Source organism: Thunnus albacares, chromosome 19, assembly GCF_914725855.1.
Source record: "Thunnus albacares chromosome 19, fThuAlb1.1, whole genome shotgun sequence".
NCBI lineage: Eukaryota > Metazoa > Chordata > Actinopteri > Scombriformes > Scombridae > Thunnus > Thunnus albacares.
This window is the reverse complement of record NC_058124.1, coordinates 819983-847632: the sequence shown is the minus strand read 5'-3', so window position 1 is coordinate 847632 and position 27650 is coordinate 819983. Positions and strand designations below refer to the sequence as shown.

At 38.6% G+C, this 27650-nt stretch overlaps 1 protein-coding gene across 1 annotated transcript; it reads left to right on the top strand.

Moving 5' to 3' along the window:
• Positions 1 to 582: 582 nt before the first annotated feature.
• On the top strand, positions 583 to 26927 carry sh3bp5lb (SH3-binding domain protein 5-like, b). The gene is made up of 6 exons (XM_044335861.1): positions 583 to 1257; positions 1574 to 1636; positions 1776 to 1904; positions 12890 to 13051; positions 19510 to 19683; positions 22697 to 26927. The coding sequence occupies exons 1-6, from the start codon at positions 994 to 996 to the stop codon at positions 23309 to 23311; spliced, it is 1407 nt and encodes a 468-aa protein (XP_044191796.1). The 5' UTR covers positions 583 to 993; the 3' UTR covers positions 23312 to 26927.
• Positions 26928 to 27650: the final 723 nt, after the last annotated feature.

Here is a 27650-nt window from a genome sequence, read left to right as displayed (position 1 = left end):
AGTAGCTTTCGAACATATTATATGATTTTTTATCAGCGATGGAGTTTTCCTGATTGTCATGGAATTGTACACATTCAAATGTCCATTTTTTTGAGCACTTAATGACCTCTGGTCCATGTCAAGAACAACCCCAAAACCATGAAATGATCAAACTGCGTAGTAAGCATGTTGACATGAACACCTGTCAAGGTGGATCATGGTAACATTTTAATTTTAAAATGTATTGATTATTCATATGGGCTTTTGCTGTTTTGTTTACAAATGTGCAGACAGTGTTAAGCACAATGTAAACAATGTATTTAAAAAGTTTTGTATGAGTAAAGATATAATTATTATTATTATTATTATCATTATTATTATTATTATTATTGGTGCAATACATAGATTTAATGTGTAGCTCAGTGCATTGTAAGTTTTCCATGCCTTACTCTTCTTCCTTCAACAAACATTGGCTTTGTGTAAGTGTCCTGCCATACTGAAATCTCAAAATACCTTTTGTATTCCAATATCTGTATTCTTTTTATTTTGCAACATACAGTATTATCATGACTTCATTATTATTTATCATGACTCTCAAGGAGTTCTCTCTCATTTTTGGGGGACGGGGGTAGCTCTGTTTAGGGCCCCAAAAATGCTTGAACCGCTCCTGCCCACAGTATAACTAACATTCTGCTTAATGGATCAAACTGAAATAAATACATAAAAATATCCGGAAAAACTAAATAGATAAAATTACAATAGTTGTCAGAAGATAAAAAACAAAACCAGAGCGATGAAGAGTTGAAGAGAGCTCTGTTGTCATGTGCAGCCTGGATGTAGCAGCCAGCTAGCGTTATCAAAACAGTGTTGTCTGCACTGCAGGCACAGCGGGGCATTTTAACACCTAAATATCTGCGTTTTCACAGTAGCAGTTTTCCTGTGGCATAAACGCTGATGGTGTATTGTCTGGGAAAGCGAACATAACAAAAACGGGAAACGAACGACAGGCCGCAAATGGAGCCAGGGACCTCGCGTGAACGCCTAATCGGCGCGGGGTGCCCTGAACCGTCCGGTCCGCGGGAGGAAACCCCGGGGGAAGAGGCTAAAGGCGGAGAGGGGAACACTGTGATGTTGAAGCGAAGAGGAGGAGACGAAGGCGACTCGGCAGAGGAGGTGAACGCTCATTGTGAAGTTGATGGAGATGCTGGGAACAAGATTAAAGCCGGAGATGAAGAGGATGGTGGCAAATATGAAGAGGAGTTGGACCCAAGAATTCAGGCATGATGCAAAATTGAAATGATTTTTATTCTCGCCAAGTAGACGTAACGTTAGCCTATTATCTTTTGACGAATTCTCCAGTTTTAAAGTATTATAAACCGTATTCACGAAACTAAGCTGTAATAAACATGAATATGTATTGCATCAAGTCTGCTCCTTCCACAGACTGGTACCGGGGATGGGCAGCCTCAAGCAGCATCTCTGGGCTGCAACTATCCTGCAACTGAACACATCATTGCCTCATTTCCAATATCTGCCAGCCTCCCTTTTCCTTTATCTGCTTACAGTATAGATCATCTTTCCCCTGTGTTACCAGGAGGAGCTGGAGCACCTCAACCAGGCCAGCGATGAGATCAACAAGCTGGAGCTGCAGTTGGATGTGAGAAAGTTGTTTATGTCGCAATGACAATATTTGTATGAGCTGTCACCCAGCACTATTCACCTCAAATTTCAGAATGTCATGGCAGGGCTTGATGAATGTGATTTGGCGTGTTTTGTTGTGTGTGTGCTCCCTTCAGGATGCCAGGTCCAGCTACAGGAGGATCCTGACTGATTCTGCCAGGAAGCTCAACGCTCAGGGCTCACAGCTTGGTGCCTGCATTGAGAAAGCAAGGCCATACTATGAAGCCCGCAGACTTGCCAAAGAGGTGTGTTTGCCTTTGCAGCTACATGCAACTTTGCAGTGTATATGCACAAATTAGAATATAGGAGATATATATTTGGACCCTGTGTATCATGCTAAAACCTATGTGGATAATAATGTGATCCCAGCTTGTATACACATGTGTTGGCATATTTCAGAGGTGGCAGGACCATAATTCATTGGGTGGTATGATCTAAAAATTGATTTGGTCATCTTGCTTGACCTGATCATCCCTCCAGAAGCAAAAAAGAGCAGGTTGCTGCAATGTGTTACAGCTCTTTCCTTTATTGCTAGCTGACAACATTGTGAGAAAACCACAAATTATCCCTCTTTTTTTTCGTTGGGTGAGTAACAGTAAAATAATTACTCAAACTGTCCGATGTAAATATGTATCACAGTTTACAGACCCACTTCCTGCTTCACCTTTGACTCACTTTACCTCGTGCAGTTGTGCACACAGTTTTCTTGTACAATGGCGGATCTTTGGCGCTGTGTTTGCAGTCTGTGATCTTTTTCAGGTGTGTCCACTTTCAGTTTGACCTCCAGATAAATTTGTTTAGATAATCTTGATAAATTCCTGACAACCTGTCTGATCACAGGTCCCAATTGATACAAGATTTTTGAGCCATATACCAATATTGAGATATACCAATATCTGAGATGATAAAATCTGGTAACAATTAGTCAATATTTCTTTTACTTTAACACATAATATAAACAAATATTTCTAATTGAAAATGTTTTCCCATAAATTTGTTTATTAAAGAATTATGACGAATAAATGTAGTGAGCATTTTACAGTGTAAAAAAACAAAACAAAACAAAAACGTGTTCTCTGTTGGAAAAACTATGTAATGGAGACACTGTTTCTAAATGACTTAAAACATATCTTTGATATTTCTGTACCAAAATGTGTTTTTATTTATCACCTGACACTGATACCAATATATCGGAAATCAAAATATCGGCCCAGCTCGTATATCAATCGGACACTAAATACAACCCAACTTAAATAAAACCCAAAACCCAGCTTGAAAAAACTATTTCACATTCCAAAAGAAATCCTCAAATTCATTTGTGGATCAGAGGTCTTAAGTTAGTGCTCCATTTTTTTATTAACAGTTGATCAAATAACTATGTGTAATGTGGAAGGGGTTGCTTAGTGAGGAGCCTACAGAGAATTCTCATCAACTTTGCTGCTCCTCTCAGCTCTATAGAACCTTTTAACCTCTTTCAGCTCTTGTTTTGGTTTTACAACCTGCAACTGTTTTAGTTCAGTCTCACAGTTCTCAACAACTTTGTTTTCACCAGCAGCAGCAGCTGCTTTCAGTGAAAAATCTCTGATAAAGCCACTGTACACTATCTTCCCAGCACCAAACAGCAGACAGACAGTGTCAAAGACTAGCTGGTGAACATAGTGGAGCATTTAGCAGCTTAAGAGCTAGATATTTTTCTCAGGAGTTTGGTGGAGACCAACCCAGAGCTAAAAGAGAGTGAATATTGGACTTACATTCACCAGGTGGACTCAAACATGACTCCAAACACATAATAATGCTCCTTGTCTGCTGGATGTGTAAACCGGCAACTATTTGCCAACATATTTTGCAATATCAACTTTATAAGGTGATAATATGTCAGTTTTGTGTGTACAGCCCCTCAAAAAGGCCCCAAAAATTACTTGATGCAGGTTTAAAAAGTCTCAACACAAATGTAACCCAATTTACACACATCAGGTGATTCATGCAGTTTCAACAATCTGTAACATAAATGCAAAAAAGATTAAAATTTAAAAGTTAGAAAAAAGTGTTTTTATCAGTTGTTAAGCATTATAATAGTTAAAATTATTAATATGCATTTAATGTTAATATGCATTGTATGTGTTATAGTAAATGCATTGTATACATCATGTATAATGCATACAACGCATTAAATTCATTAGTGACAAGCCTGTCATATGAAAATTATATTGGATTGAGTAATTGACATTTATATAAGATGTGTGGTGTCTTTCTCTCCATAGTTATCACACTGTCAGAACACTACACAGTTGCACTAGATAAATGCAGTGCAAAAGTAATGGTTATGCATATGCAGCAGCTTTAATGGCTGTAAGTGACGGCTGAGATTGAATGATTTCTATTTAAAGGACCAGTGTGTGAGATTTAGTGGCATCTAGCAGTGAGGTTGCAGATTGCAACCAAATGGATACCCCTCTCCCTCCCACTCCAAGCAATGTGGGAGAGCCTACAGTGGCCGCAAAACTCCCAAAAAACACAAAAGGCCCTCTCTAGGGCCAGTGTTTGGCTTGTCCATTCTGGGTTACTATAGAAACATGGCAGTGAAACATGGCAGGCTCCATGGAAGAGGACCTGCTCCCCATGTAGATATAAAGTGTTTAATTAAAATATACATATGAATATTATATTCCATTTCTGCCAAGTCCATTCTGCTAGATGCCACTAAATTCTACACATTGAATACGATTCCGGAGGAGTGGCTGCACTGGGAGTGAGCTCCTGATTACATCTTAAACTTGGACCCAAAAAAGTGGAACATTTTGCAAATTAACACTCAAAAATCTTCAGAAAGGACTCTATAGAAGAAGTCATTGCATTGATCAGCAAGAACAGTAGAGAAAACATCATCTTTGGATATATTTTTGAAATCAAAACAACTAGCTAGCTGTCAACTGCTAACTGCTACCTGCTGTTATCAATATTCCAAAGGAGATACAGCACTAAAGAAGCTAACAGAAGAGTTGTGTTTTTTGTTTTTTTTGAAAACAAGAAGAAAACTTAGAGGATCCTTGCTGGTAATGTAATCCATGCATGCTGGAGCCTCTCTATGCACCCTGGACTCAAGTAAATGGTAAACGGCACCTTTCTAGTCTTCTGACCACTCAAAGCACTTTTACACTCCAAATCACATTCACCTATTCACACACTGAATGGGTACAGGGGCTACCATACAAGGTCCCAACCTGCCCATCAGAGGAAACTGACCATTCACACACATTCATACACTGATGGCACAGCCATCGGGAGCTATTTTGGGGTGAAGTATCTTGCCCAAGGACACATTGGCATGTGGACTGGAGGAGCCGGGAATCGAACCGCCGATATTCCGATTAGTGGACGACCTGCTCTACCTCCTGAGCCACAGCTGCCCCGCTAGTAGTGATGGAATATGACTGGGCGTCACTGCTGACTCTGCTACCAGGCCAGTCCACGTTTTCAAATGTAAACATCAGATTAAACATCAAGTAAGACCATCTGTATATCCATCTCAACATCGAAGGAAACAGTCCTAGCCACATGGATCTTCTGGGGTTCCTAACCGCCCGGATGGCGGCCTTTTCTCCCCGCTGAGGTCGAGAGGAGATTCCGGTGCTGAGGGGCTTAAGAGGAGCATCTACCCTCTGGCCACTGGGATCCTGGATGGGATTGCTACATAGGATTGTCATCCGAGATCGTTTATCGTACCACAGAGCATGTCTGTCTAAAACTGCGTCAAGTTCAAAGCAATGTTTCATCAGCAAAAACACCTGGGCTCTGTTTCATGGAGTACTTTTTGGACTACTGTTGGTACTCACTGCTGTATTACCTGCATGTGTCTGTTTGGCCAGAGCAATCAACACTGATGGAAAACAACTGAGAGACAGAGTGATTGAGCTTGGGACAAATGCTGGCTCATCAGTTGATGCTCCTACAGTGAGTTTTCATCATAACTTACTTGGATATTTTGCGATCTATTCCGCTGTCCTGCGGCACGGATGAGCCCATGTACCAGAGCAAATCACCGATCCAGTGGACCGGTCATCTGCCACCCCATTTCGGAGAATAGCAGGTCTCCTCTTCATGCCAATTCTGCTCTCTGGAGATGTTCAGCTAAATCCTGGACCAGTGACCCCTGGAGTGCTGCGGAACTTCGATGCTGATTTGTGCCCAAGTATGTTGATGATGAATGAGCAGCATCTTTCTGAGCCGGGCCTCTCCCTTAACAGACTAAACTTTGTTAACACGAGGCATGATGTCTCAATGAATAACTTTTCGCTACCGGGCTGTGGAAACCTTGATAGGTCCAGTGTCTCTCTCACAAAACCTGCTGCTGACACCACTGTGTGTCGAAACCCTGCAGTGAGGACGCAGAGGTTATTCAAAACCTTCCAAACTGTCAATCACGTAAAAGTCTTATGGGACCTGAAGCTGAAACCGAGGGGGCTATTCGGTGGACATTTTAACATCAGAAGAATTACTGCAAAGAGCAATCAGCTAACTCATCTTGTGTCTGACTCAAATCTGGACTTTCTCTGTCTGACTGAAACATGGTTAAAACAAACAACTCCTGCAAGTGTGTTTACTGCGCCCTGATACCAATGTTTCAGAAGAGACAGACCTGATGGAAGGAGGGGTGCTTTTTTATGTGAGAGACAACATCAAATGTGAACGTGTGGTTTATAATGTGAGTAACACGTTAGAATATGTTGGGATAAAAATGTCCTTTAACATCATAGGTGTATATAGGCCCCCTTCTGCAGATGACACTTTCTATGATCAACTCACAGAAGTCTTGAAAGAGTGCAATCTCAACAAAGAATTATTACTTATGGGTGATTTTAATGTGACTGGGAGGATAAAACTAAGAGGAAAAAACTAAAAATGATCACAGAGAAATTCCAACTAGAACAACTAGTAAAAGGCCCAACTAGGATTGCAAAATGCTCCAGTACACAAATTGATCTGATATATACTGACAAACAAGAAAGAATAACTAAAAGTTATAATTTAATCACTGGCTTATCAGATCATAACCTAACCCTGTGAGCGAGAAAACTGACTAAAAGTAGATTTAAGACCACAGCAACTAAGACAATGATCCTTCAATGCATACCCAGAGCTAAGCAAGAAGAATTTATCAATTAAATTAACAACTTGAACTGGGATGATGTCCTGTCCTCTGATGATCTGGACTATGGCTGTGATACTTTTACTCATAGAATCAACTCTGTGAGGGAAAGATTTAATGTGAGGATACAGATAAAATCTAAAAATAAAAACAATTTACCGTGGTTTAAAGAAAATGTGTAGAAACTAATGAAATCTAGAGATGCTGCACTAAGGAAGGCAATGAAAACTAGAAGAGACACTGACATGCTGATTTATAAAGGTTTAAGGAACAAAGTTATCCAAGAGCTAAGAGAAGCTAAATCTTGTTTTTATCTCAATATTTTGAATGAGGCAAAAGGCAACAGTAAATTGATCTGGAAAAACATTGGTAATCTTGCGAGGAGGGACCCAAAATTTTAGGAGATTTTAAACTCAAAGTACAGGGAAAGTTAATTGAAGATCATCTTACTGTTGCTTCTGTCTTTAATAATTTTTTTTGAGTCTGTATATGAGTTAGAAAAAAAAATTACAAAGAGGAAACTATATATTGTTCCTATAGATGCTACAGGTCAGGTTTTTGAGCTGGTAGAGACTAATGAGTTACAAGTAAACAAAATCATCAGCTCCCTAAAAAGTTCCTAAAGTAGAGATGCTTTCCAATTTGACACCATGTTTGTCAAATCACACAAAGATATTTTAACTCCCCCTATTGCTCATTTAATTAACTTGTCTTTTAAACACAGCTTCTTTCCTGATGACTGGAAATGTGCCATCGTCACGCTTATTTTTAAATCTGGAGACCGCCTTGAAGCCAGTAACTACAGACCAATAATTATACTGCCAGTACTCTCAAAGGTTGCTGAGACAGTTGTCGTTAAACAACTGAAAACATTTCTTAATACAAGCAGTTTTGGTCTTCATTGTATGCAATTTGGCTTTAGAGCAAATCATTCCACCGCAACTGCTACCTTGCACTTAATAGAGCAAATTAAATCAAGACTTGACTAAGGAGGAGTAGTGGGTGCTGTATTTTTAAATATGTGTAAAGCATTCGATACAGTCACTCATGATGTTTTAATATCGAAACTCTCTAAATTTAACTTCTCATCTAGAGCACTGGCATGGATGTCTTCATATTTATCCAATAGGATACAATGTGTTAAAGTTGGTGACACACTGTCCAGTAACATGAAGTGCACAATGGGTGTTTCACAAGAGTCAGTGTTAGGTCCTCTATTATTTAGCCTATATATTAATGATCTCCTTCAACAGTGACATGATGTAGAACGACTAATGTATGCAGATGACACTGTTGTGTACACATGCAAAAACAGCTGAATTAACTGCTGCTAAGCAAACAATTGCATTGGAAAGGATCACACATTAGCTTGATCAATCATGTCTGAGTCTAAATGTAAACAAGACAAAAGGTATGTTTTTCTCTAAAACTATGGTACAACCTCCTAATGCTGATATTTTCATCAAAGGTGAAAAAATTGACATAGTTACTCATTTTAAATATCTTGGTGTGACACTGGATCCAAATTTGAACTTTAAGAAACACGTTAAAAAAACAGTTAATACCATAAAGTACAACTTAGCAAATTTTAGACATATTAGAAACTGTCTCTCTTTGGACGCAGCCAAGATATTTATGCATGCTATGATTCTTTCACATATGTCTTATTGCATCACATGTTGGGGGCAGGCTGGAGAAACAGCCATAAAACCGCTTGAGTCCTTATACAAACAAACTCTAAAAAAATACTAAAAGAACAAAAAGCCAATGCATTTCCATCACTGTAGGTTACTGGAGAAATACAAGTTACTGAGCTTTGAGAATTTTCGATTATTCTCAAATTTGTGCCTAGTTTATAACATTTTAAATGGTTTGGTCCCTCCTCCACTATGTGACTTTGTGTACACTCACCCAGTAAGTTCTATCAGATCCTCCAGAATATCCTCTATACAAGATTGTACCATTTCGTCACACTGCATTTGGCCAATCAGCTTTCTCTGTGAAAGCCACAACTCAGTGGAACGTCCTACCTGATGATATGAAGAACTGCAGTTCTATCAATACATTCAAGGCCAAATTAAAAAAAACAACTAAAGACCAATCAGCTGTGTGACCACTGAGTCTAGTTTACATTATTAACTTCCAATTGACATTGTGGGTGTATGTGATGTGCTGTTGTGTGTAGCTTTGTATTTTGTATTTTGTATGGTGTGTTCTGTGTGGGGTATTTTTGTTTTGTTTTTTGCTTTGTACTGTTTGTTGTTGTGCTGTTGTATGTTTTGATTGTGGGGGACTACGGATGCAAATTAGCTTCAAGCTAACTCAGGTGCAGTGCATCTTTAATGTTTAAAACTGCACACTGTCCCGATCAATAAATCTAATCAAATCAAATACACTGTACCTTTAATAAAACCTAATTAATTGTGTAAAACTTAGAACCCTTGAAGGAACAGGGCATGGAGTGGCAGTTATGTTTAATCAACATGCTGAGGAGTCATTTGAAAGTGTAATTGAACAAAAGGAAATTGCATGGAGAAAGAGCAGAGGTCTAGTTGAAAGCAATAAAGCAAATAATAGATTATTAATTTGAACTGTAAAGCAGTAAAGTCATTTGCAGTTGCAAAAATGCAAATAGGAAAATGAGGAAAATGTAATTAGTATCATATTCAAAAATGTTCGCTCATAAGTGTTTGCATTGCTATATCATGCAAACCACATCGTGTTTGAGGCTGTCATGTAAAGACTCCGTATCACAAAAACCATCCTCACAGTGATGCAGTCATCAATCTTTTAGCAGTGACCTTATGTTTTTTGGTATCCTCCATCCATCTGGGCTTCCTGCTGCATTCTCATGCAGAGATGCCGACCAGACCCTCCCATGTGATTAGAGTAACCTTGACTTTAACAACCTCCTCCCACACTAACACAGATGTACCTCTCTCCAGGCTTTGACAGAACTCACTGAGCTGCATGTCTAGAATGACTTTGTTCTTTAATCAGGATGAACTCCACTGACATTGAGTTTTTATTTCAAGGGAGACCTAAACAACATATAAATATTCTAGCAAACAGCCTTAAAGCCAGACTAAGTTTTGAAAGAAGAAATCGCACAATATGATATTTAAAAAGTTGAATTCAATAAAACATATTCTTGCTCAACTTAATATACTCAGGGGTTTTACTATATATGGAAATAATAAACATAACTGGAATGTGCATTTCCTGAAGAAAATGTGTGTGATCACTGCAAGCTGCTGCTTCTGCAGTAACATTATTTTTGTTGTAGAGCCACCTATGGGTGAAATTGCATCCGATTGTATAGACTTGCTCAGCGCCCCTGTCTGTACAGCATTCCCAAATATGGTTGCAATTGGATGATGCCTCATTAAGTGTATTTGGCCATGCCTACATAACTTTGGTAACCAATTACAGACAAACAGTAAGAGATATCCAGACACAGAGGCATATGTTTTGTTTGGGGTCATCTAAATATGGCATGTACCAAGTTTGGTAAAGAATGGATGAATTATGTACAATAAGAAACTTACTTAACTTAACACACAATTGTTTTTTTTTAAGTACTTTTTGGGAAGTTTAAGCTTTTCTTCTAGTCAGCAATTAATTAAACTGTTTGTGAATACTCAATGTTGAAATTTAAATACCACTAAATTGGTGACATTGAAATATTGTACTTTGAATATTTATAGAAATATATCTGTCTATATAAAGCACAGAATCTCGTATGTATGTACGTTTGTCCTTTGCATATCTCGAGAACTGTTCATCTGATCTACTTCATACCTTGCAGGTGGATTACTGGGGAATCAAGGATGTGCAATGTCAATGTGTGAAGTTGTTTGGATGAGTGCCTCTCAAGAAATTTATAAAAATATCTCATAAACAACGTTGATTTGCTTCTTCTTCTGCCTGTGGCGTCAACAAGCTGAAATACAGACAGCACCACTCTGCCATTGCAGCCATATGGTGGTCGGAAGTGGGATTACATCCGTAGTGTTAATGGGTGCATCCCAAGTCTCTTATTTGGTATTTCCTCACTCCCTGCTCCTCACTCGAACCGGAAGTTGTTTTGGTCTGCCATTTTGAAGGCTGTCCCAAGTCTCTTATTTCTGCTTCAAGGAGCTAGGAGCGAGGAAGGATCTCTGAGGAGCTATGAGCGAGGACACATGAGAGCAGGCCTCACGGAAGTCTTTTACCAGCCGACACGCCCCCTTATTGAATATCAGTTATTGATTGGACGCTGCAACTAATCAGGCTGATCTGATGCATCACAACATCACTGCAGTTTCATACCTAAGTAGAGACAGATTACTCCCAAATTTTATATTTTATTTGTTTTATGATTCATCATCTAGTTAAAATCTGTGTTATTGTCTGTCTGATCAACAAAAGAAACATGAATAACTTTCTTCATTTATTAGAAAGATTTTTCTTTTCATGATCTGTTATTTCCCCCATTAACTGTTATTATAGATCAAATTAAAGTCAAGGAGAGTCTGTCTGTCAGAAACACAATTTAAAGACATTTATATTTTATTATTATTTGTTGTCATTTCCATTCAGTCACATGTGAAGCTGAAAATTCCAGAGCATGGGGTTTGATATGAGTTACATTATTTCCATTTTCCTTGAAACATTTAACCTAATAGACAATTTCCAGTGTTTAAAAGACTCTGATCATATTCTTGGTTATTAAATAATGAATTCAAAATCAGAATATCATATATCAAGACTCAAATACACAGACTCAAATAATGACTCAAATAATGAATAAATAATATGAACGCATTCTGCCAGTAGAAATGGTTCATATGCCTCTGAGCAGGGCATAGTACACAGTATAAATACAGAATGCAGATTTTTATTCATGTGCGGGTGTTTGTCAAACAAGTAACAGACTGCAGAGAGAAAACAGCTGCTGGCAGTGATAACTGTGAGCCTTGAACTAATTAGTATTAGCACAATGCCCATGTGTGTAGACACAAACTCCATCAAAAGTCGCTACAGCTGACTGACAGCTGATCCAGCTGTGATCAGCTGCCACTGTCATCAGAAACAAAGTTGCTTCACGTGACGCTTCAGAGGAAAGAACGTTTCACGTCTAAAAACAAATTTCCTTTTTTCCCCCCTCCTACCATGGTTTCCTCACAAAAGGACACAAGTGAGGGAAACGTGGATGCAATTTAAGAGACTTGAGATGTACTCACTAACATGAAAAAGTTTAAGAGACTTAAGCTCTACTATTGAACTGTGTACTGTGAATGAAACTTGTACGTTCAAGCCTTCCATTCCACGTCCCCAGTTTGATTGTGTCTGGATGTTATCCCCTCACTCGCCCCCCATGTTTCCTGTTGCACTATCTGCTATCAATAAAAAGGCTGACTCCCACCCCAAAAAAACTTTTATTCCTTGTATTTTGGGTGAATTTGATCATATAAATGTAATTTGATAGGATAGAGGTCTGATCAGTTCAATTCAGGGTCAATTGCTTGTGTTTTGGTATCCTGAAGGTTCAAGGCTGAATTTTTCACCTCACATTTGGTGTCTGAATAATTCAATGTGTGCAACCTGACTTGATTTTTTTGACATAACTTGAATATTGTGATCACAATTTGACTAATTAAATAATTACTTATTAATTGTTAATCAAGTCACAAAACCTGATTTACATTGATTTACCCTCCAGTAATTTCAACAAGCACTATTTAGTAATGGTTACATTTCACAGTTAGGTGAAACACAACCGCAGTGGGAAGCTCGTGAGGGATCAAGTCCTTGTTGCTGCAGTTGTGACTCCTACTGCACAAGCTAAAGCCCAAATAACAATAAATAGAGCTAAACAATTAGAAATGTTACTGCAGAATTTAAATGGTAAACCCAAATGGTATATTTAAAATTTTGGTGTCTTAATAAAAATTTGAAAGGATTTATTGAGAAATTCTCAAAATGTACAGCTTTGATTGCAGTTTTGTGTAGCAGCTCCATGCTGCTTGTAGCAATTAAATGTGTATTGATGCAGTCAGTTGTGTGATTGGTTCATTTAGCTGCTGCTGTGTGTTCCTCCAGGCCCAACAAGAGACCCAGAAGGCAGCTCTGAGGTATGAGAGGGCCGTATCCATGCACACTGCTGCCAGAGAGATGGTGTATGTGGCAGAGCAGGGCCTTCTGGCTGACAGGAACACCATGGACCCAACCTGGCAGGAGATGCTCAACCATGCCACCTCCAAGGTAAACACCTTGCTCCTGGAACTTTGATTTCTACATAAGGAAGATGTGGGAATTTGGTAGTTTCTCTGAGGAGGGAAGGGAGCATGTGAAAAAAACAATATTTATATTTATATTTATTTAGTTTTTTTTTTTTTTTTACCTGATTTTAGCTTATCAGATTTATCAGTATCAATGTACATGTTAATAAGTAACAAGAAATGTCAGCATAGAATTACCATATGTGATGTGTTTGAGATCATTTAGAGACAGTGCAGCCCTATGTCATGTCATGACACACAGTCTTTATAGTCTTAATTATAGATTGATGTTTGGAATATAAAACTGATAAAACATAAGGCCAAAGCACACATAAATCATTAGTTTGACATGTAGATGAAAAAATCTGAATTTTGTTTTTGAAATAACTGAAATGGTTATCAAGATTTACTGATAACAACTGACTGAAACAACTCTTTAAAGTTAATATAGTTATTGTGTGTGAGAACCTGTATTGAGAGATCTGTCATTTTATAGCAGGTGTCAATATTGTATTTAAATGTTGTTAGTGTGGCTTTATTTTTCTTTACACATGGATTACAGGTTGTGCCAGTAATTCATCTACATACAGCTGTAAGTTAGACCTTATCAGTTTTTTCTGCCTTTCTGCCTGTGTGTTTACTGTCTAGTTTGTTTTTACTCTATAAAATGAATCACTCAGTACATATCTTGTTCTCAGTTTGTTAATATGAAATTCATGGGATCTTTATGAAAAATTTTAATTTGTTTATGTCATGTTTTTGTTAAAAAACAAACATTGGCCATCTGATTTTTGAACTCTCAAATATGAATATCAGTATTGGCTTCAAAATTCTAGTATTGAACTCTAACATAAATACTGGCGAACGTATTTTACGACATTATATCAGAAATGTTTATTGCTGTCTTTCACTTGTTACCTAGAGCTCCAGACATGACATTAAGTCTGGATAGTTAGTGCCTAACTGCAATGCCAGAGTAACAGAGATACCAAGTAAAACCAGAACATAGTTTTCTGTTCCTGAAGTAAGAAAATCTAATTCAAAATCTTATTATAATATTGCTGACTATAAAAAAATCCAGCCTTTGAATACAACCTTGCTAAACAGTATGTTGTGTGGTTCACTTCATATGTCAAGACAGGGATGATATATTTAAAAAACAATCTTGTATCTTGTACTTGTACTTGTATTACTGTTCGTAGGTGCCTTTTGGCCACAAGCACACACACCATCGCCAGTGAAATGTCACCAGCTGGACAGACTGAGGCGAGTCGAGTGGTCATTGCTAGTCAAGACATGGCCTTAATAAAAACAGCATGGAGGGGCAGATATTATAACTAAAAAGTCTGAAAGATGACATTAGAAGAGAGCAGAGCATGGGGGGTGGATATGATAGAGATGGTAAAATGTCACAGGAGAGAGCTGTAGTTTTTTTTAACTCTCTACATTACATTCACACTAAGCTGGCTACATCTGAAAATACATGTATATTTTAACCCTCGGTCCACACTAAGCCTGCATTTTTCTCACCAAAAAACTAAGCTTATCAAAAACCTTCTCGGAAGCTGATTAACCTGAAAACGCTGGCTTCACCTTTTAGTGTGGAATCAACATCTCAGTTGCAGCAGGTCTGCAATTACTGTTCACCTGGTTAACAGGTAGCGTACAGTATATGAACTGTGATCAAATCATTGTTCAACACTGGTTCAGAAACATTCATGTATTCAAGTAAATGAGAACAATTAAATTGTGAGTTAGACACAGTCTGAGTGTTGACACAGAGCAGGAAGGGACTGCAAGGTTTAACCAGCTGAGACTCAACAGAGTTACTGGGCGTTTCTGTCCCACTCCTCACCACATGTTGGCTGTGATGCACAGTATGAAACACTGAATAAACTAAATGACTAAATAACTCTCTTAATGAAGCAGAACAAACTGGAGTAGAAGCTTTGGATCTCCAAGATTCAGCAGTCAGGATCTGGAACAACAAGGACTACTGAGCCATTCAGGCTGATCAGTCAAAGCAAACTATTGCCCATTAGTCCCTGCCAGTGGAACACCAAGAGCAGCCCCAGATTGAGCACCCTGGACAGCGGTCGTGACACTTGAAGGATAAAAGGATGCCTTGTGGTCGTCAGGTTTCCATCCAAATGTAGCACTCTTTCAAACTGAATTTACTGAAAATCAGCAAAGAAAAAAGGGAATTAATGCACATTTTCATTCACTACTGTTATGTGAATATTAGGAGATAAACAGTTGGTAGTGCTAATTCTCAATTTGGTGCCATTAAACTATTAATGGCACCACCTGCAGAAGAAGAGGACATAACGAGATGGTGTCATTACAAGAGCGGCAGTCAAAGCTCAAATGATGGAAAACCATCTGGAAAATATTATTTCCCACATATCCTATTTATATTATTGTTTCATGTATTAAGTTGTGTCATATTACAGTCTCCTCATCACTCCACACAGATCTGATGTTTTTTTCTCTTCAGTGGAAGCTTCACTGACACTCATCAATTTATTCACTAAGTCTGTTTCCATTGCTACATTTTGTTCTTATTGATACACCAACTTTTCCACCTCAGCCAATCGTTACAACTTTTCTGTGATATTTCAAGATGTTTTTGTATTTTTTTAAACTTCAATACAGATCCAAGCTGATCTTCAAGTTCAAGGCACAGTAGTTTCAAGTCGCACCATCCGTCACTGTTTGAGTGAAAATGGGCTCCATAGTTGAAGACTCAGGAAGATCCCACTTCTCGGAGGGAGACATAAAAAACAAGACTGCACTTTGCCAAAATGAATGTTGACAAGCCTATGTTTACAGAAGAAAAGATGAAGCCTTCAAAGAAAAGGACACCATGCCTACTGTGAAACATGGAGGAGGCTCAGTGATGCTTTGGGGTTGCTTTGCTGCCTCAGGCACTGGGTGCCTTGAATCTGTGCAGGTCACAATGAAATCAGAGGACTATCAAGGCATTTTGGAGCGAAACATACAGCCCGGTGTCAGAAAGCTGTGTCTTAGTTGCAGGTCACAGGTCTTCCAGCAGGATAATGACCCCAAACATAAATCAAAAAGCACCCAAGAGTGGATGAGAAGAAAACATTGGACCGTTCTGAAGTGGCCTGCTATGAGTCCTGATCTGAATCCCATTAAACATCTGTGGAAAGAGCTGGAACTTGCAGTTGGGAGACGGCAGCCATCAAACCTGAGAGAACCTGGAGCAGTTTGCTCAAGAAGAGTGGGTCGAACTACCAGTGGAGAAGTGTAGAAACCTTATTCAGAGTTACAGAAAGCACTACAGTTATTGCCTCTAAAGGCTGTGCTACAAAATATTAAGTTAAGGGTACTAATGTTTAAGTTTCACATATATATTTAATGTGAAATAAAGAATGATGGATACCATATACTTCTGTCAGTTTCAACTTTTTTTTAAGGTGTAAGAGTACCAATATTTTCGGCCCCATCTGTATCTTCTCTGCCAGACAGATGACTTAATGTAGACAACCCCCAGTTGACTACTGCTCACCCTCACAAATCACTGATGATTTATATGCACTCAAATCAAGGTTGACTACACTAATCTCCAAAGCAGCCATTATGCTGTACATCCCTGCGCTGCATTATGATTGGCCACTTGGTTGGAATTACTTTGGAGTATTGGTAACATTGTAAAGTTTGTGAAGAGATCCTTAACTCGGTTACTCACTAGGACAAGCACTTCCTTGAATGAATATCCAGTAATCCATCATTGCCGGGGGGAAGTTTGAATAGCATGGATGAAAGAGCGAGTCTCCTTTTCTCTCAGTATTAAACTTTAAAGGTCATTGTGCTGTTGCAATGTTAATGATTGATGGTGACTGGTAAAGGTGCCTACAGAGTTCAGTTAGAACTGTAGTCTGTTCTGCAGTCAGGCCTCCCTGCCATGTAGGAAATTTCTGTAAAACTATTGAATTTAGAGGGGCAGAGTTAGCTGTGTATGACCAGTGCCACATAAAATTAATTTACCTTGGTTTTGCGGCCAGGGTTCCATACGGTGCATGCAGGAAATAAAAGAAATGCAGAAAATATATTTTTTGTTGATTTTGAAAAGTGTAAACATTAAATGGAGGCTCAGTGAGAATTACTACAAATGTCAATATGTCAGTAATGCACCATTGTTATTACTGTCAAATATAAACTACGTTTTATAAATTGCACATTAAGACAGGTGTAGTGTATTTAAATTGAACATCCAGGTCACCTGTTGAATATAGAAGCACAGTACATTCAGCAAAGAAGAAAAATTGGAGACATTTTATTGTAATTATTAGGTAATTTATAGTCATAATTATAAGATTCACATCTCATTATTATGACTTGGTATTTTAAAATTACCAAATGAGATGTAGTACCTACTACAACTATTTCGTAACTGACAATCTGACAATCGCATCCACGTCATGCAGTCAATGTCCAGGTTTGTGGAGGGGGGAAAATGGGCAGGGTTTGAACAACTCTCTCTTTTCATTCTTCATGCAACTATTTCTGTTACTTTTTGTGTGAACTAATGAGTGCAACACCATGCATGTCGACAAGGAGTGACTGTCTGAATGTATGCACCATTATTTCTATTTGCACCACTCATGACGTCCAATTCCTCTCTATGACCCCAACTTTGAGTGTGGCCATTCAAAACAGTTATAAACAGATGTGATCACACAACACTATAGCTGCTTTTACACTGCATGGTATGGCTCGACTCGACTCTACCCACTTTTTTTGCTTTTTCATTAGGTGAAAGTTGTGAATTGTACTTGGTACCAAGTACATTTTTAGTATCACCTCCGTTGAGGTTCCAAGCTAGCTGAGCCGATACTAAAAGGTGATGTGAAAACACTGCATACCACTGATTGGTCAGAGAGAATCGTCACTAGAATCATCACTTGCGTGACACGGGACATCCTGCAGTGGAAAATTAATGAATGTTAAGGAAAAATATGAAACTATAATGGCGTCTCTTTCCACAGTAAATCATCTGTTGAGTGTTTGATGGTTATTTATTTGTGCTTTACAACGTAACCAACGTAAACAGTCAGAAAATAACTATATAACTACTATTTATTGCTCTCATTCACTGGCTTTGTTCTCTCTACTGCTGCTCTATCTCCTCGCTTGACCACCGCCACGCTGTCTCTCTCTCTCAGCTCACTTGTGCTCTCTCTTTTTTTTAAAATGAGTTGGGATGCCAACAACAAAGTCTAACTTTATTTTTAACATTATTAAGCAAAGAGAAATGTACTCCCCTCATCCAAAACTGGTCCTAAATCTATACTTGAGTACTTCCTTGTTTTATGAATGAAGTGGTACACAGACACACAAAGCAGCAGTGCCATATATGTTTGACCAATCAGCGACGGTCCTCCCTGCAAAATCCCTAAAAGTACTTTCTACCAAAAGCAAGCAGAGTAGAGTTGAGCTGGTACCGTGTAGGGGAGACCAGTGATAGTTGTAACATTGGACAGTTGTAACACTTTGAATTCCTCCAATCAGAAACAAGCTACAGTGATTACACTCACTCCACACATGCTCAGTTAGATTGTCTTCTTTCTTACAAAAAAGGAGCCACATTTGAAACTCCCAGAGAAAGTTACCAGCAAAAGTGGGTTTTTTTAGATAAAAATGTAACTTTCCTATCAGATGTATTTTTTTGGATACTATCCTGAGATCAGATGTCTAGGAATCCAAACAAGTATTATTAGAATCACTGTTTTGTAAGCTAAAAATAGAAATGGCAGTCAAGTTAGTTAACATGAGGTGAAAGAATGGCTGGTGATACTGGGACGGTTGTAACGCCTTGTTACAACTGTTCCTAAACCAAGTTTCATGTATAAAAGTTCAATATGAACTGGATGGATGGGTAGATAGATAGATAGATAGATAGAAAGAAATCACTTTCGCTTTCCGCTGCCTCAAGATAGCAATGCGCCAACAATTCGCCTGACCACACCTCACTTTAAGACCAACATGCCCATGGGTGCTCAGATGGGCACAATTGCATTTGCTATTTAAACAATGTGGGCGCTGGACGGGAAAATGACAACTGCGTCGGTCTTAAACTAACAAGACACTTGTGACACTTGTGTCACTTAAGACACTTCTGTCGCGCTTGGTGCCGCTTTGCACTGGGCGTAAGATAGGGCCCACTGTGTTTACTAAATATACCAAATATATAAACATGCCTTAAATTAACCCGTTTACTAATGTTTGATAAATTCTCCTGTAATTCTCATTTTTATATGATTCATTAATTTAGCTTTATTGGCAAGACAGAGTGAGTAATTGTGATGATACATGAACACTTGCATATCATGTCTAGTGTTGGCAGAGGGTCATGTGTGGTGTATATGATAATGCAGTGTGCCTTCTGTGAGTCTTGTTTCTTGTGCTGGGCAGGTTAACGAGGCAGAGGAGGAGCGCCTTCGCAGTGAACGGGAGCACCAGCGAGTCACACAGCTCTGTCAGGAAGCTGAGGCTCGTGTACAGACCCTCCAGAAAGCACTGAAGAAGGTCATCCTCAAGTCCAAACCTTACTTTGAATTGAAGGCTCAATTCAATCACATTCTTGAGGTGTGTACCAGCAGTGATTTTCTATACAATATAACAAACACACAACATGAGCAGGGACGCTGACCTTGAACAATACTACACATGAATTAGCATCTTTTCTGTTGATGTACTTTACCTGTGGCTAGTTTCAGCTACAATGATAATGAAATGTCTGCAAACTGCGCATGTTTTAATGGATGTGATTGATTTAACATGCAGACATTTGTGGCTTAGAGGCATTAAAAAGTGCAAGTCAAAGCATTCAACCTTCAGTGATGTCATTTAAATTTTAATAACCCACATATCCTGAAGCTTTGCCCCATGAAGCTCAGCTGCTTTGAGTTGCTTTATTTTTACTATAACATTTTGTGAGGGCGAAGTTGGAAGATTTGAACAAAGTTGCAGGGGCTGAATGTGAATTATCAAGAACAGATTAAAGATTTTGGGTAGAGCTATCTTTATTATTGTTGCTATTCTGGTAAATCTGGTAAAAACGGTAAATCCCTCCAGTGATTCAGGTCATCTTCTATTGTCCGAATAATGGGCTGAGGTGTAGATCATATAATTCTGACAGTAGGAATGGACGATATGGCTAAAATCCTCCATCATGGATATGTATGTCATTTAACCTTAATCCTACCGACAGACCCCAGTTATAGGATACTTTTTGTCATATCTCACAGGTGCTTTATTCTATCATTCCAGTTCTTCATGACTTTGTCAATCAATTTGTTCCTAATGATTTCATACCATTGTTTTCTGTTTCTGTTTTAATTAGTGCTTTTTAAAAATGCCAAAGTATAGTCAAAAGCACCCAATTCTGCCTATGCAGTTTTAATAGATGGAACTATTTATTGAATTCATATTTGCCATGGGTTTTAATTTAAAGTATCACACATAGCAGCAGGGTAGGGGCACTCTGTCAGTCAGATTGCAAAAAGCTGGAATTTGTATTAAAGAAAAGTATTTATTTTTGTTTTACACAATATGCAAATTAACTGTAACTTTCCTAAAATAATAATAATCTCTTTTTTCAGATGACATTAATTACATAAGTAATAACGTTTTGAGAAGAAATAAGTCAACATTTTGCTATGATGGTTGTTTCTTACAGCAGTTTATTCTTGGGGTCCCCAGGTACCGCAGTCGGTAGTTCTTGTATATTAAATATGTTGGTAGGATGAGGGTTAATGATAAATATTATGATATAGTAACCTTTCTACTAAAGCAATCAAGAAACTGTTAATGGATAAAAGAATCAGATAGGAATGTCTGTTTGAATAATCCTGAACAATCCGTATACTTCATCACATTGATGCAAAAATCATCATATACAAATCCAATATTCCCATAAAGCAGTCTTGCTGATTGATTTGTAATATCACCCTAATGAATAACAACACATCATTTACAAAAAAAAAAATGTTGTTTTGTCTTTTAGCTCTCCAGATAGCTGTAATATTTAGCTGCTAAATAGTTTGATTAATATGGTGAAGAGTGAGGGAGAGAGAGGACATCCTTGCCTGGTACCCCTGTGCAAAGTGAAACTATCTGACGGTAGCATTGGCTAAATGACTTTCCAATCCCAAATTTCTTTAAGTTGCTGATAAGAATTTCTTTTTAACTGTCAAATGCCTTTTTGCATCAAGTGATTAGTGTTAGAATATTTATATTTTGAGTGGTTGAAAAATGCATTAAGTTTAATAGTTTGCAAGTATTTCTGAATGTCTTTCATTAATCAGGTTGTATGAGGAATAGAATAACTGTTTTCATCCTGGCAGCTCCAGACTTACTAATCATTTAAACTGAAATGAAATGGCATGTTTTTTTCTGCTACAGCACACTTATCTGCTCTGTAAATCACCTTTGCTCTCCTTTAAAAAAAAAAAAACCCTGTATCCCACGAGGAAGACGATTAAATATTTTATTTGGTTTAATGAAGGCACCGGTTCAACACAAGAGCCAAATAACAACAGCCCACATTAGCTTTCCTGCTGAAGTGATGAACACACGTCTGTTCCTGGACCTTGTCTTGCTGAGGGCTAATTAGCTATAACCTGCAGTTTGCAGCTGCAGAGGGTGATGATGAAATGTTGGTGTGTGGCATCATTTTCAACTCATGGAATGCTTTTGTTAGCTCTGTAGCCATGCTAGCTGTTATAGTTTATGCTTACAAACCTGCCCATGCTATCTCCCTGTCCCGTCTGCATTTTGCAGACAAGTAAATGTTGCCAGGCTTTATCCGTTGTGACTGACCTTTCATTTGTGGAGCCTCTGCTACCTCACTTGAGTGACAAGCTAACCTTACTTTAAAGCAATTACTTTGCACTAAGTCAGCATTGTGTTGAGTCCCAAATTCTTCCTCCTATGACTCCTCATATATATTGGTGATTATTTCAAGCCTACTTTACTGAAGGCGACAGGGAATGCAGGGAGGTCAGATGGACAGTGCATTTTAGGAACACCCCCTGCTGGAGTACACAGCACAACCTGTTGCGCTGAATTTTTTGAAATCCAACTATTTTTCAGATTATTTTTTCCACGTTAGAACAGTAGTTTGAATGTCTAATAAAAAATGACAGGGAACACTTTGTTTACATTGACTCTCTGTGCCCCTCTCCGCTCAGCTGTCAATCATACACCTACACACCCACTCAGAAGCTTAGAGGCTAGAGGAACATTTCTGATTTATCTCTAAAGACCTTTTGATAATAAAAGAATGTTAGCAATAAACATTTAAAAATCACTTTGACGTGATTTTAGGTGCAAAATGGATAACAAATTGCGAATTCAGTTTGACTTAAACAATAGGATGATAAAGGCAAAGATTAATGAGAATACTTTGACTGTTTGCAGTGTGTCAGCCACAGATGCCTGCATGTACACTTCAGTTGAGTGCTCAACCAAAGTACAATGAAATAAAAGTGAAAATGTCTTTTAAAAATCTACTCCATTGGTGTCTGTCAAGACTACAAATTACAAGACTAGACTAGTTACTTTGAGCCTTGCTGACTTCCTGTCACCTGTCTTTCAGGAACATAAGGCTAAAGTAGTACAGCTGGAGGAGCAGGTGGCAAAAGTAAAAACACGGTACTCTGTGGCTCTGCGGAACCTGGAACAGATCAGTGAGCAGATTCACGCACAGAGGGGGCGAATCCGGACCAGCAGGGGGCGGCCTGCTGTCTGTGGGGGTCGGAGTCCCCCTGTAGGTGCTGAGGCTGAAGTCAGAGCTGCTGTTGGGATTCATGTCAATAGCTGCGCTGGAGTTGGCGGAATAGAGAATGACTGGGCAGACGGTGAGAAAACCAGGCTGTGGGTGGAGAAGCACCGGGAGAGCGGCTGGGGCCAAAGGGAGCGGCTGGAGGTGGAGCAGGCCAGCTCAGACTGCATGTCCGTCATTAGCCTGCAGACCATTGCTTCCGACCTGGAGAAGTGCGACTCGGTGGAACACCTGGGTGACCTCAGTGATGGCGGGAGCATGCTGGGTGAGGAGTGGGACCGGGACAGGAAGACTCCGCAAAAGCCAGTCAGCAGGGAGGCAGTGGCTGATGGGCCCCAGCATGATGGGGCCCTCCAGGAGAAGGGAACGGTTAGTAAAGAGAATCAGGAGAGCTTCATCAAGCAGCACCACAGAAGTGTTAGTCTATGATAGTCAGCAGGAGGAGGAAGCTGATGAGTGATGATGAGTGAGGATTATGGCGAGTGTATGAAGGGGGATCAGAGAGGAAATGAGAGGGGGAGAGAAAGCACCCTGACTGAGAGGTGGAGGAGGAGCTGGAAGGAATGTGAATGGAGAGGGCTGACAGTGATTGACACTGCAGTTAGGAATAGCAGGAAGGTTTGGCAGGTACATTGGCCGCACACTAATGAATCCTTACATGACAGCAATAAACAGAGAGAGCAGTCCTACAGATGAGCTATCAGACCTGTGACAGTGTCTGGTCCTGTCTGTCAGGAAGTGCATGAAACAAAGCTAATCACTGTAGAGTACAAACAGTGTAAACACATGTTAGTGTTTAATTCATGCGTCTGGTTTTTAATGTCCCCACAGACCATTTAAAAAAAGTCCATCTCTGTGTTGACATGGTGTCAGCTTGTTTTCTTGCTTTAGAGATGGATAAATATGCTTCTTGTTTAGTTAGTTTGTTATGACTTTTGGTCTCATTTTTGTAGCTTTGGCCATCATTGTTATCAGTTAAAATAACACTGTACTCACTAAAGCAACTGTTGAGATCTACAACTAAGTCGGACAAGGCAGGAAACAAAAGCAGTCAAGACAATCACACAGGTTTTAAACAAGCCAACAGTTCATCCAGATGATCTAAAGCACGTTATTAGAGGTCAAACTGAAAGTGAGTGCAAGTTAAATAATTATCTGATAATCCATCAGTATTATTACCAACTTTTTGCTTTTTTTGTATTTTGCATGAAATGTATGGCACCCATGTTAATCAAGAAGATCCAAAGAGTTCTTGCAAAGAGTTTTTGCTCTGTGTCCAATCATAGTTTGGGGGTGGGGCCATGGGCATAAATTATGTTGCTATGCTGCTCTCAGCTTGACAGCACTGAAGTGCAATGCACCCCCTCACTTCTGTGTTGTGATTTGATTTTAATGTGGCGTGGAAAATTCTTGTCATAATGAAAAACCCAAAAGGTAAATAACTGTCCTTTTAACGTTTGTTTTTTCATTTAATTATGACACAAAAAATGCATATTTAAAAAGGAAATACTTATTACATGTGTAATGTATTGCACTTTATTTCCTTGTTTGATTTATTTATTTGTTTGGATACTTGGATAATGCAAACTGAGATAAACCCTTACTCACTCTCTATGACTCTCATCTCAATGCATCATAGCTGGTGTCAAAATACCTGTGCTTTTTGTTTTTTATGTAAAATCCCATACAACGGCAGCAATGTGATGCATGTCTGCTGACTACTGTACCATGACTGCCTCTGTCTAAATGGTGTCTCTGGTGTGTGCTAATGGCATCAGTTGACACAACACTAACAGGATGGAGTTTCACTGCCAGCTATTGGAATGCAGCACTTGAACTCCTGGTTCAGGTCAAATGACAGAAGAAATTATGCTTTTGGCCTCAATGCAATTCAACTGAAGAGTTTCTCTGACCTTCTGAAAGGTACCCACAGAAAAAAACAGAAAAATCTTATATTTCTCGCTGAATCTCAGTGTGGGCCAGAATGTTTCATCTTCATGTCAAAATTTAAAAATCCCTTGGGGGTTTGGTCTTGGAAATTTTTCCTTTTCATCACATTTGAGTTTGGCCTGAATATACACCTTCGTTTTCTCTTCCAAATACGTTTGACTAACCTGGCGGTTTGTTTCCAACCTGCCTGATCATCTGACTGCTCATGTTTCTTGACCGGCAGACTTCTTCTTTTTAGTGATGTCACCATATTCCCAGATCTCAGCTGTTAACTTGTATTAATTTGTGAGGAATTAGGTCGGAAACTATAAAAATAAGACCCAAGTTGTAATAAACTGGAATACTGTTTTGTGGCAATGGCAAAAAAAAGGGTAATATAAAAACAAGAGAGGTACTATATTTTAAGCAGGCCTTATCTTCTATCACTATACACATTTTTATTTAAAATAATGTGGCCAAATACACTTTTCCATTGCCTTATAAAGTGACTATAGCCATATGGGGTCAGCTGTATAAATCAATATGTAATATATTGATAAGATCATCGACTAAGTGCAGTTTGATGGAGTTATTGTGCTGCAGAGACATTAACCGCCAATAGTATCATAAAATGAACGTTACCGACTGGTTTTGATATTGCCTTAAAATATACACAAAGCCTCTTTGTTGGCCTTGAATGATTTAATTTTGTCTGCGCAAAACTGCTTACATAGTTTACTTACCTGAAGATGTAACTTACAAACTCCAAGACTGCAAGATCTTATCATGAAAAAATCTATTTACTGTTACACTAGGGCTTCTAGTTCCACAGCGGTATGGTATGTCGGTATGTGCTTGCGGAGAAAGAGCAGTGATGGAAGGACTGAATGATTAATCATTTGTATTGAAAAATCCTGGTTGCACACAAGCTGCCATCACTGTGCTGGCACCTCACTTGTAAACCTGTATAAACACTAATGTTTGTAAAGGATTTCACTTTTTGGGTGCTTATGCCAAGAAATCTGTCCAGGCAGTCCTGTAAAATCATCTGTCATCATATGCCATTAAAATAAAAGTTGTAATATAAAAACTTAAACTTTTCAACAAAATTTGGTTCCATTTTATCAGACGGCTACATGGATTTTCTGGGCTATGCTGTTGTCAGTGCTCCCACAATGAACTTTAACTTTGGAAAAAATGGAAAGTAAAAGCCACAAGCCTCTGCTCCATGAAATATATTCATAAATATCCATGAAATACTCATGTTTTGATTGCATTCTGATCTGCATGTCAACCAGGGACCTTTAAAGAGTGATGTGCCTATAAATGGTGAGCCACCACCCCACATATTTCTTGCTAGCTTGATACTAGCATTACATTTCCTAGCTGAAATTCCCCTTTTACACCACCACAAATTTCCAATTTTTATTAAATAATGCATTTCTTCTGTTTACAATGCAAGAAATCAAAAAGTTTGATCATTTGAACATTAAGTGCCCACTTGATGCCAGTTTACCACCATGTAACTAGAGGCCCTGCACAGATAGCCATATCCCCATTTATACCTAGAAAAAAAGCCAAACGGCTAATTTGAATAACATAACATTTAATATAAAATCAAGCTAATTTGTTGTTTGAACATCGTATTTATTGTAACTCAACGGGAAGGAAATGGAAGGTTGTTTTTACTAATGTGTATGTTTTAAAGTTGTCTCATTTCACTTCATACATTTACATCAGTTACTACTGTTCATTTAGAGGCAGTAAAAGCTGAAACAGAAGGACTTCAACTTGTACCTTAAACAGTATTGTGTTTGCAAACTTTGTTTTGCAAACCTTTGCTGTAATTTTATTTAAACAGAAAAGTGGGTTTGCATAACTGGTTGCGTGTTTGCACTTGGTTTCTTTCTTTTATTTAATGACATCAGTCTAAACACTGGTTTACAACTTTGCTGTAGAAAACGTATTGACTACTATATTTGTTCAGAGTGAATGTAAAATTTTAAAAGATTAACTAATGTGTAATACTGCTGAACGTAAGCTACTGTATGTACCTTATTTAACTTGCAAATATTATTTTATGGAACTTCATTATTAAAAAGTTACAGTATTTAAACTGCTTTACTGTGTCATTCTTGAAGGAAATAGTTATAGTCCACTTACTAGTTTTTTCCTGGTGCTTTCACATCTCATAGTCTTCTTCAGTGGATGTATGTATAGTTCTGAGCCATATCCATGATAAAATGCTGATGAAGACCATGAGATGTGGTTGAAATACAAGTAAGTGTACCTTGAGTCAGGATTTTTTTGTCAAACCACTTTCCCAAAATTTGGACGTTACATGTCATGAATAAATTCTACCAGGCAATGTTGTCTCTTCACAGCCGTCTTTTGATGTCTTATCTTCTGTCATTATTCAGTTGTTCACAGGTTCATTGTTTTGTTTTCACATTGTATAATATGAAATAACATTCATAGTGTGAGGTGTACTTAACAGGGTGGCTTTGCTGCTCTGTATGTAATGAATTTAAATGAGACATGTCACACTGAGATGTATTTCAGAAGTGAGCGGGACAGCCATGTTTCCTTTTTGATGGAAAATGAGCTCAGGCATGAGGGCTGACAGGATGGACACACACACATAATTCAATAGGCATCCAGGTGACTTGACCTGACCCCTTTGGCAACCATTTTGGATGCTACCTCAGCAAATGGCATCACAGGCTGCTGAAGTTTGCAAACCTGCTTTATGTGAGCACTGTATAGTCCCTATGGCAGCACAAAACACTCACACCCAAAACAGCACTATACACACCTGAAAGAGCACTCTGCATAGCTG

Coding starts and splice junctions, on each gene's coding strand:
- sh3bp5lb (XM_044335861.1), top strand. CDS start 994: ATGGAGCCAGGGACCTCGCGTGAACGCCTAATCGGCGCGGGGTGCCCT. Junction 1,905..12,889: donor CCCGCAGACTTGCCAAAGAG/GTGTGTTTGCCT, acceptor GTGTTCCTCCAG/GCCCAACAAGAGACCCAGAA. Junction 13,052..19,509: donor TCAACCATGCCACCTCCAAG/GTAAACACCTTG, acceptor TGTGCTGGGCAG/GTTAACGAGGCAGAGGAGGA.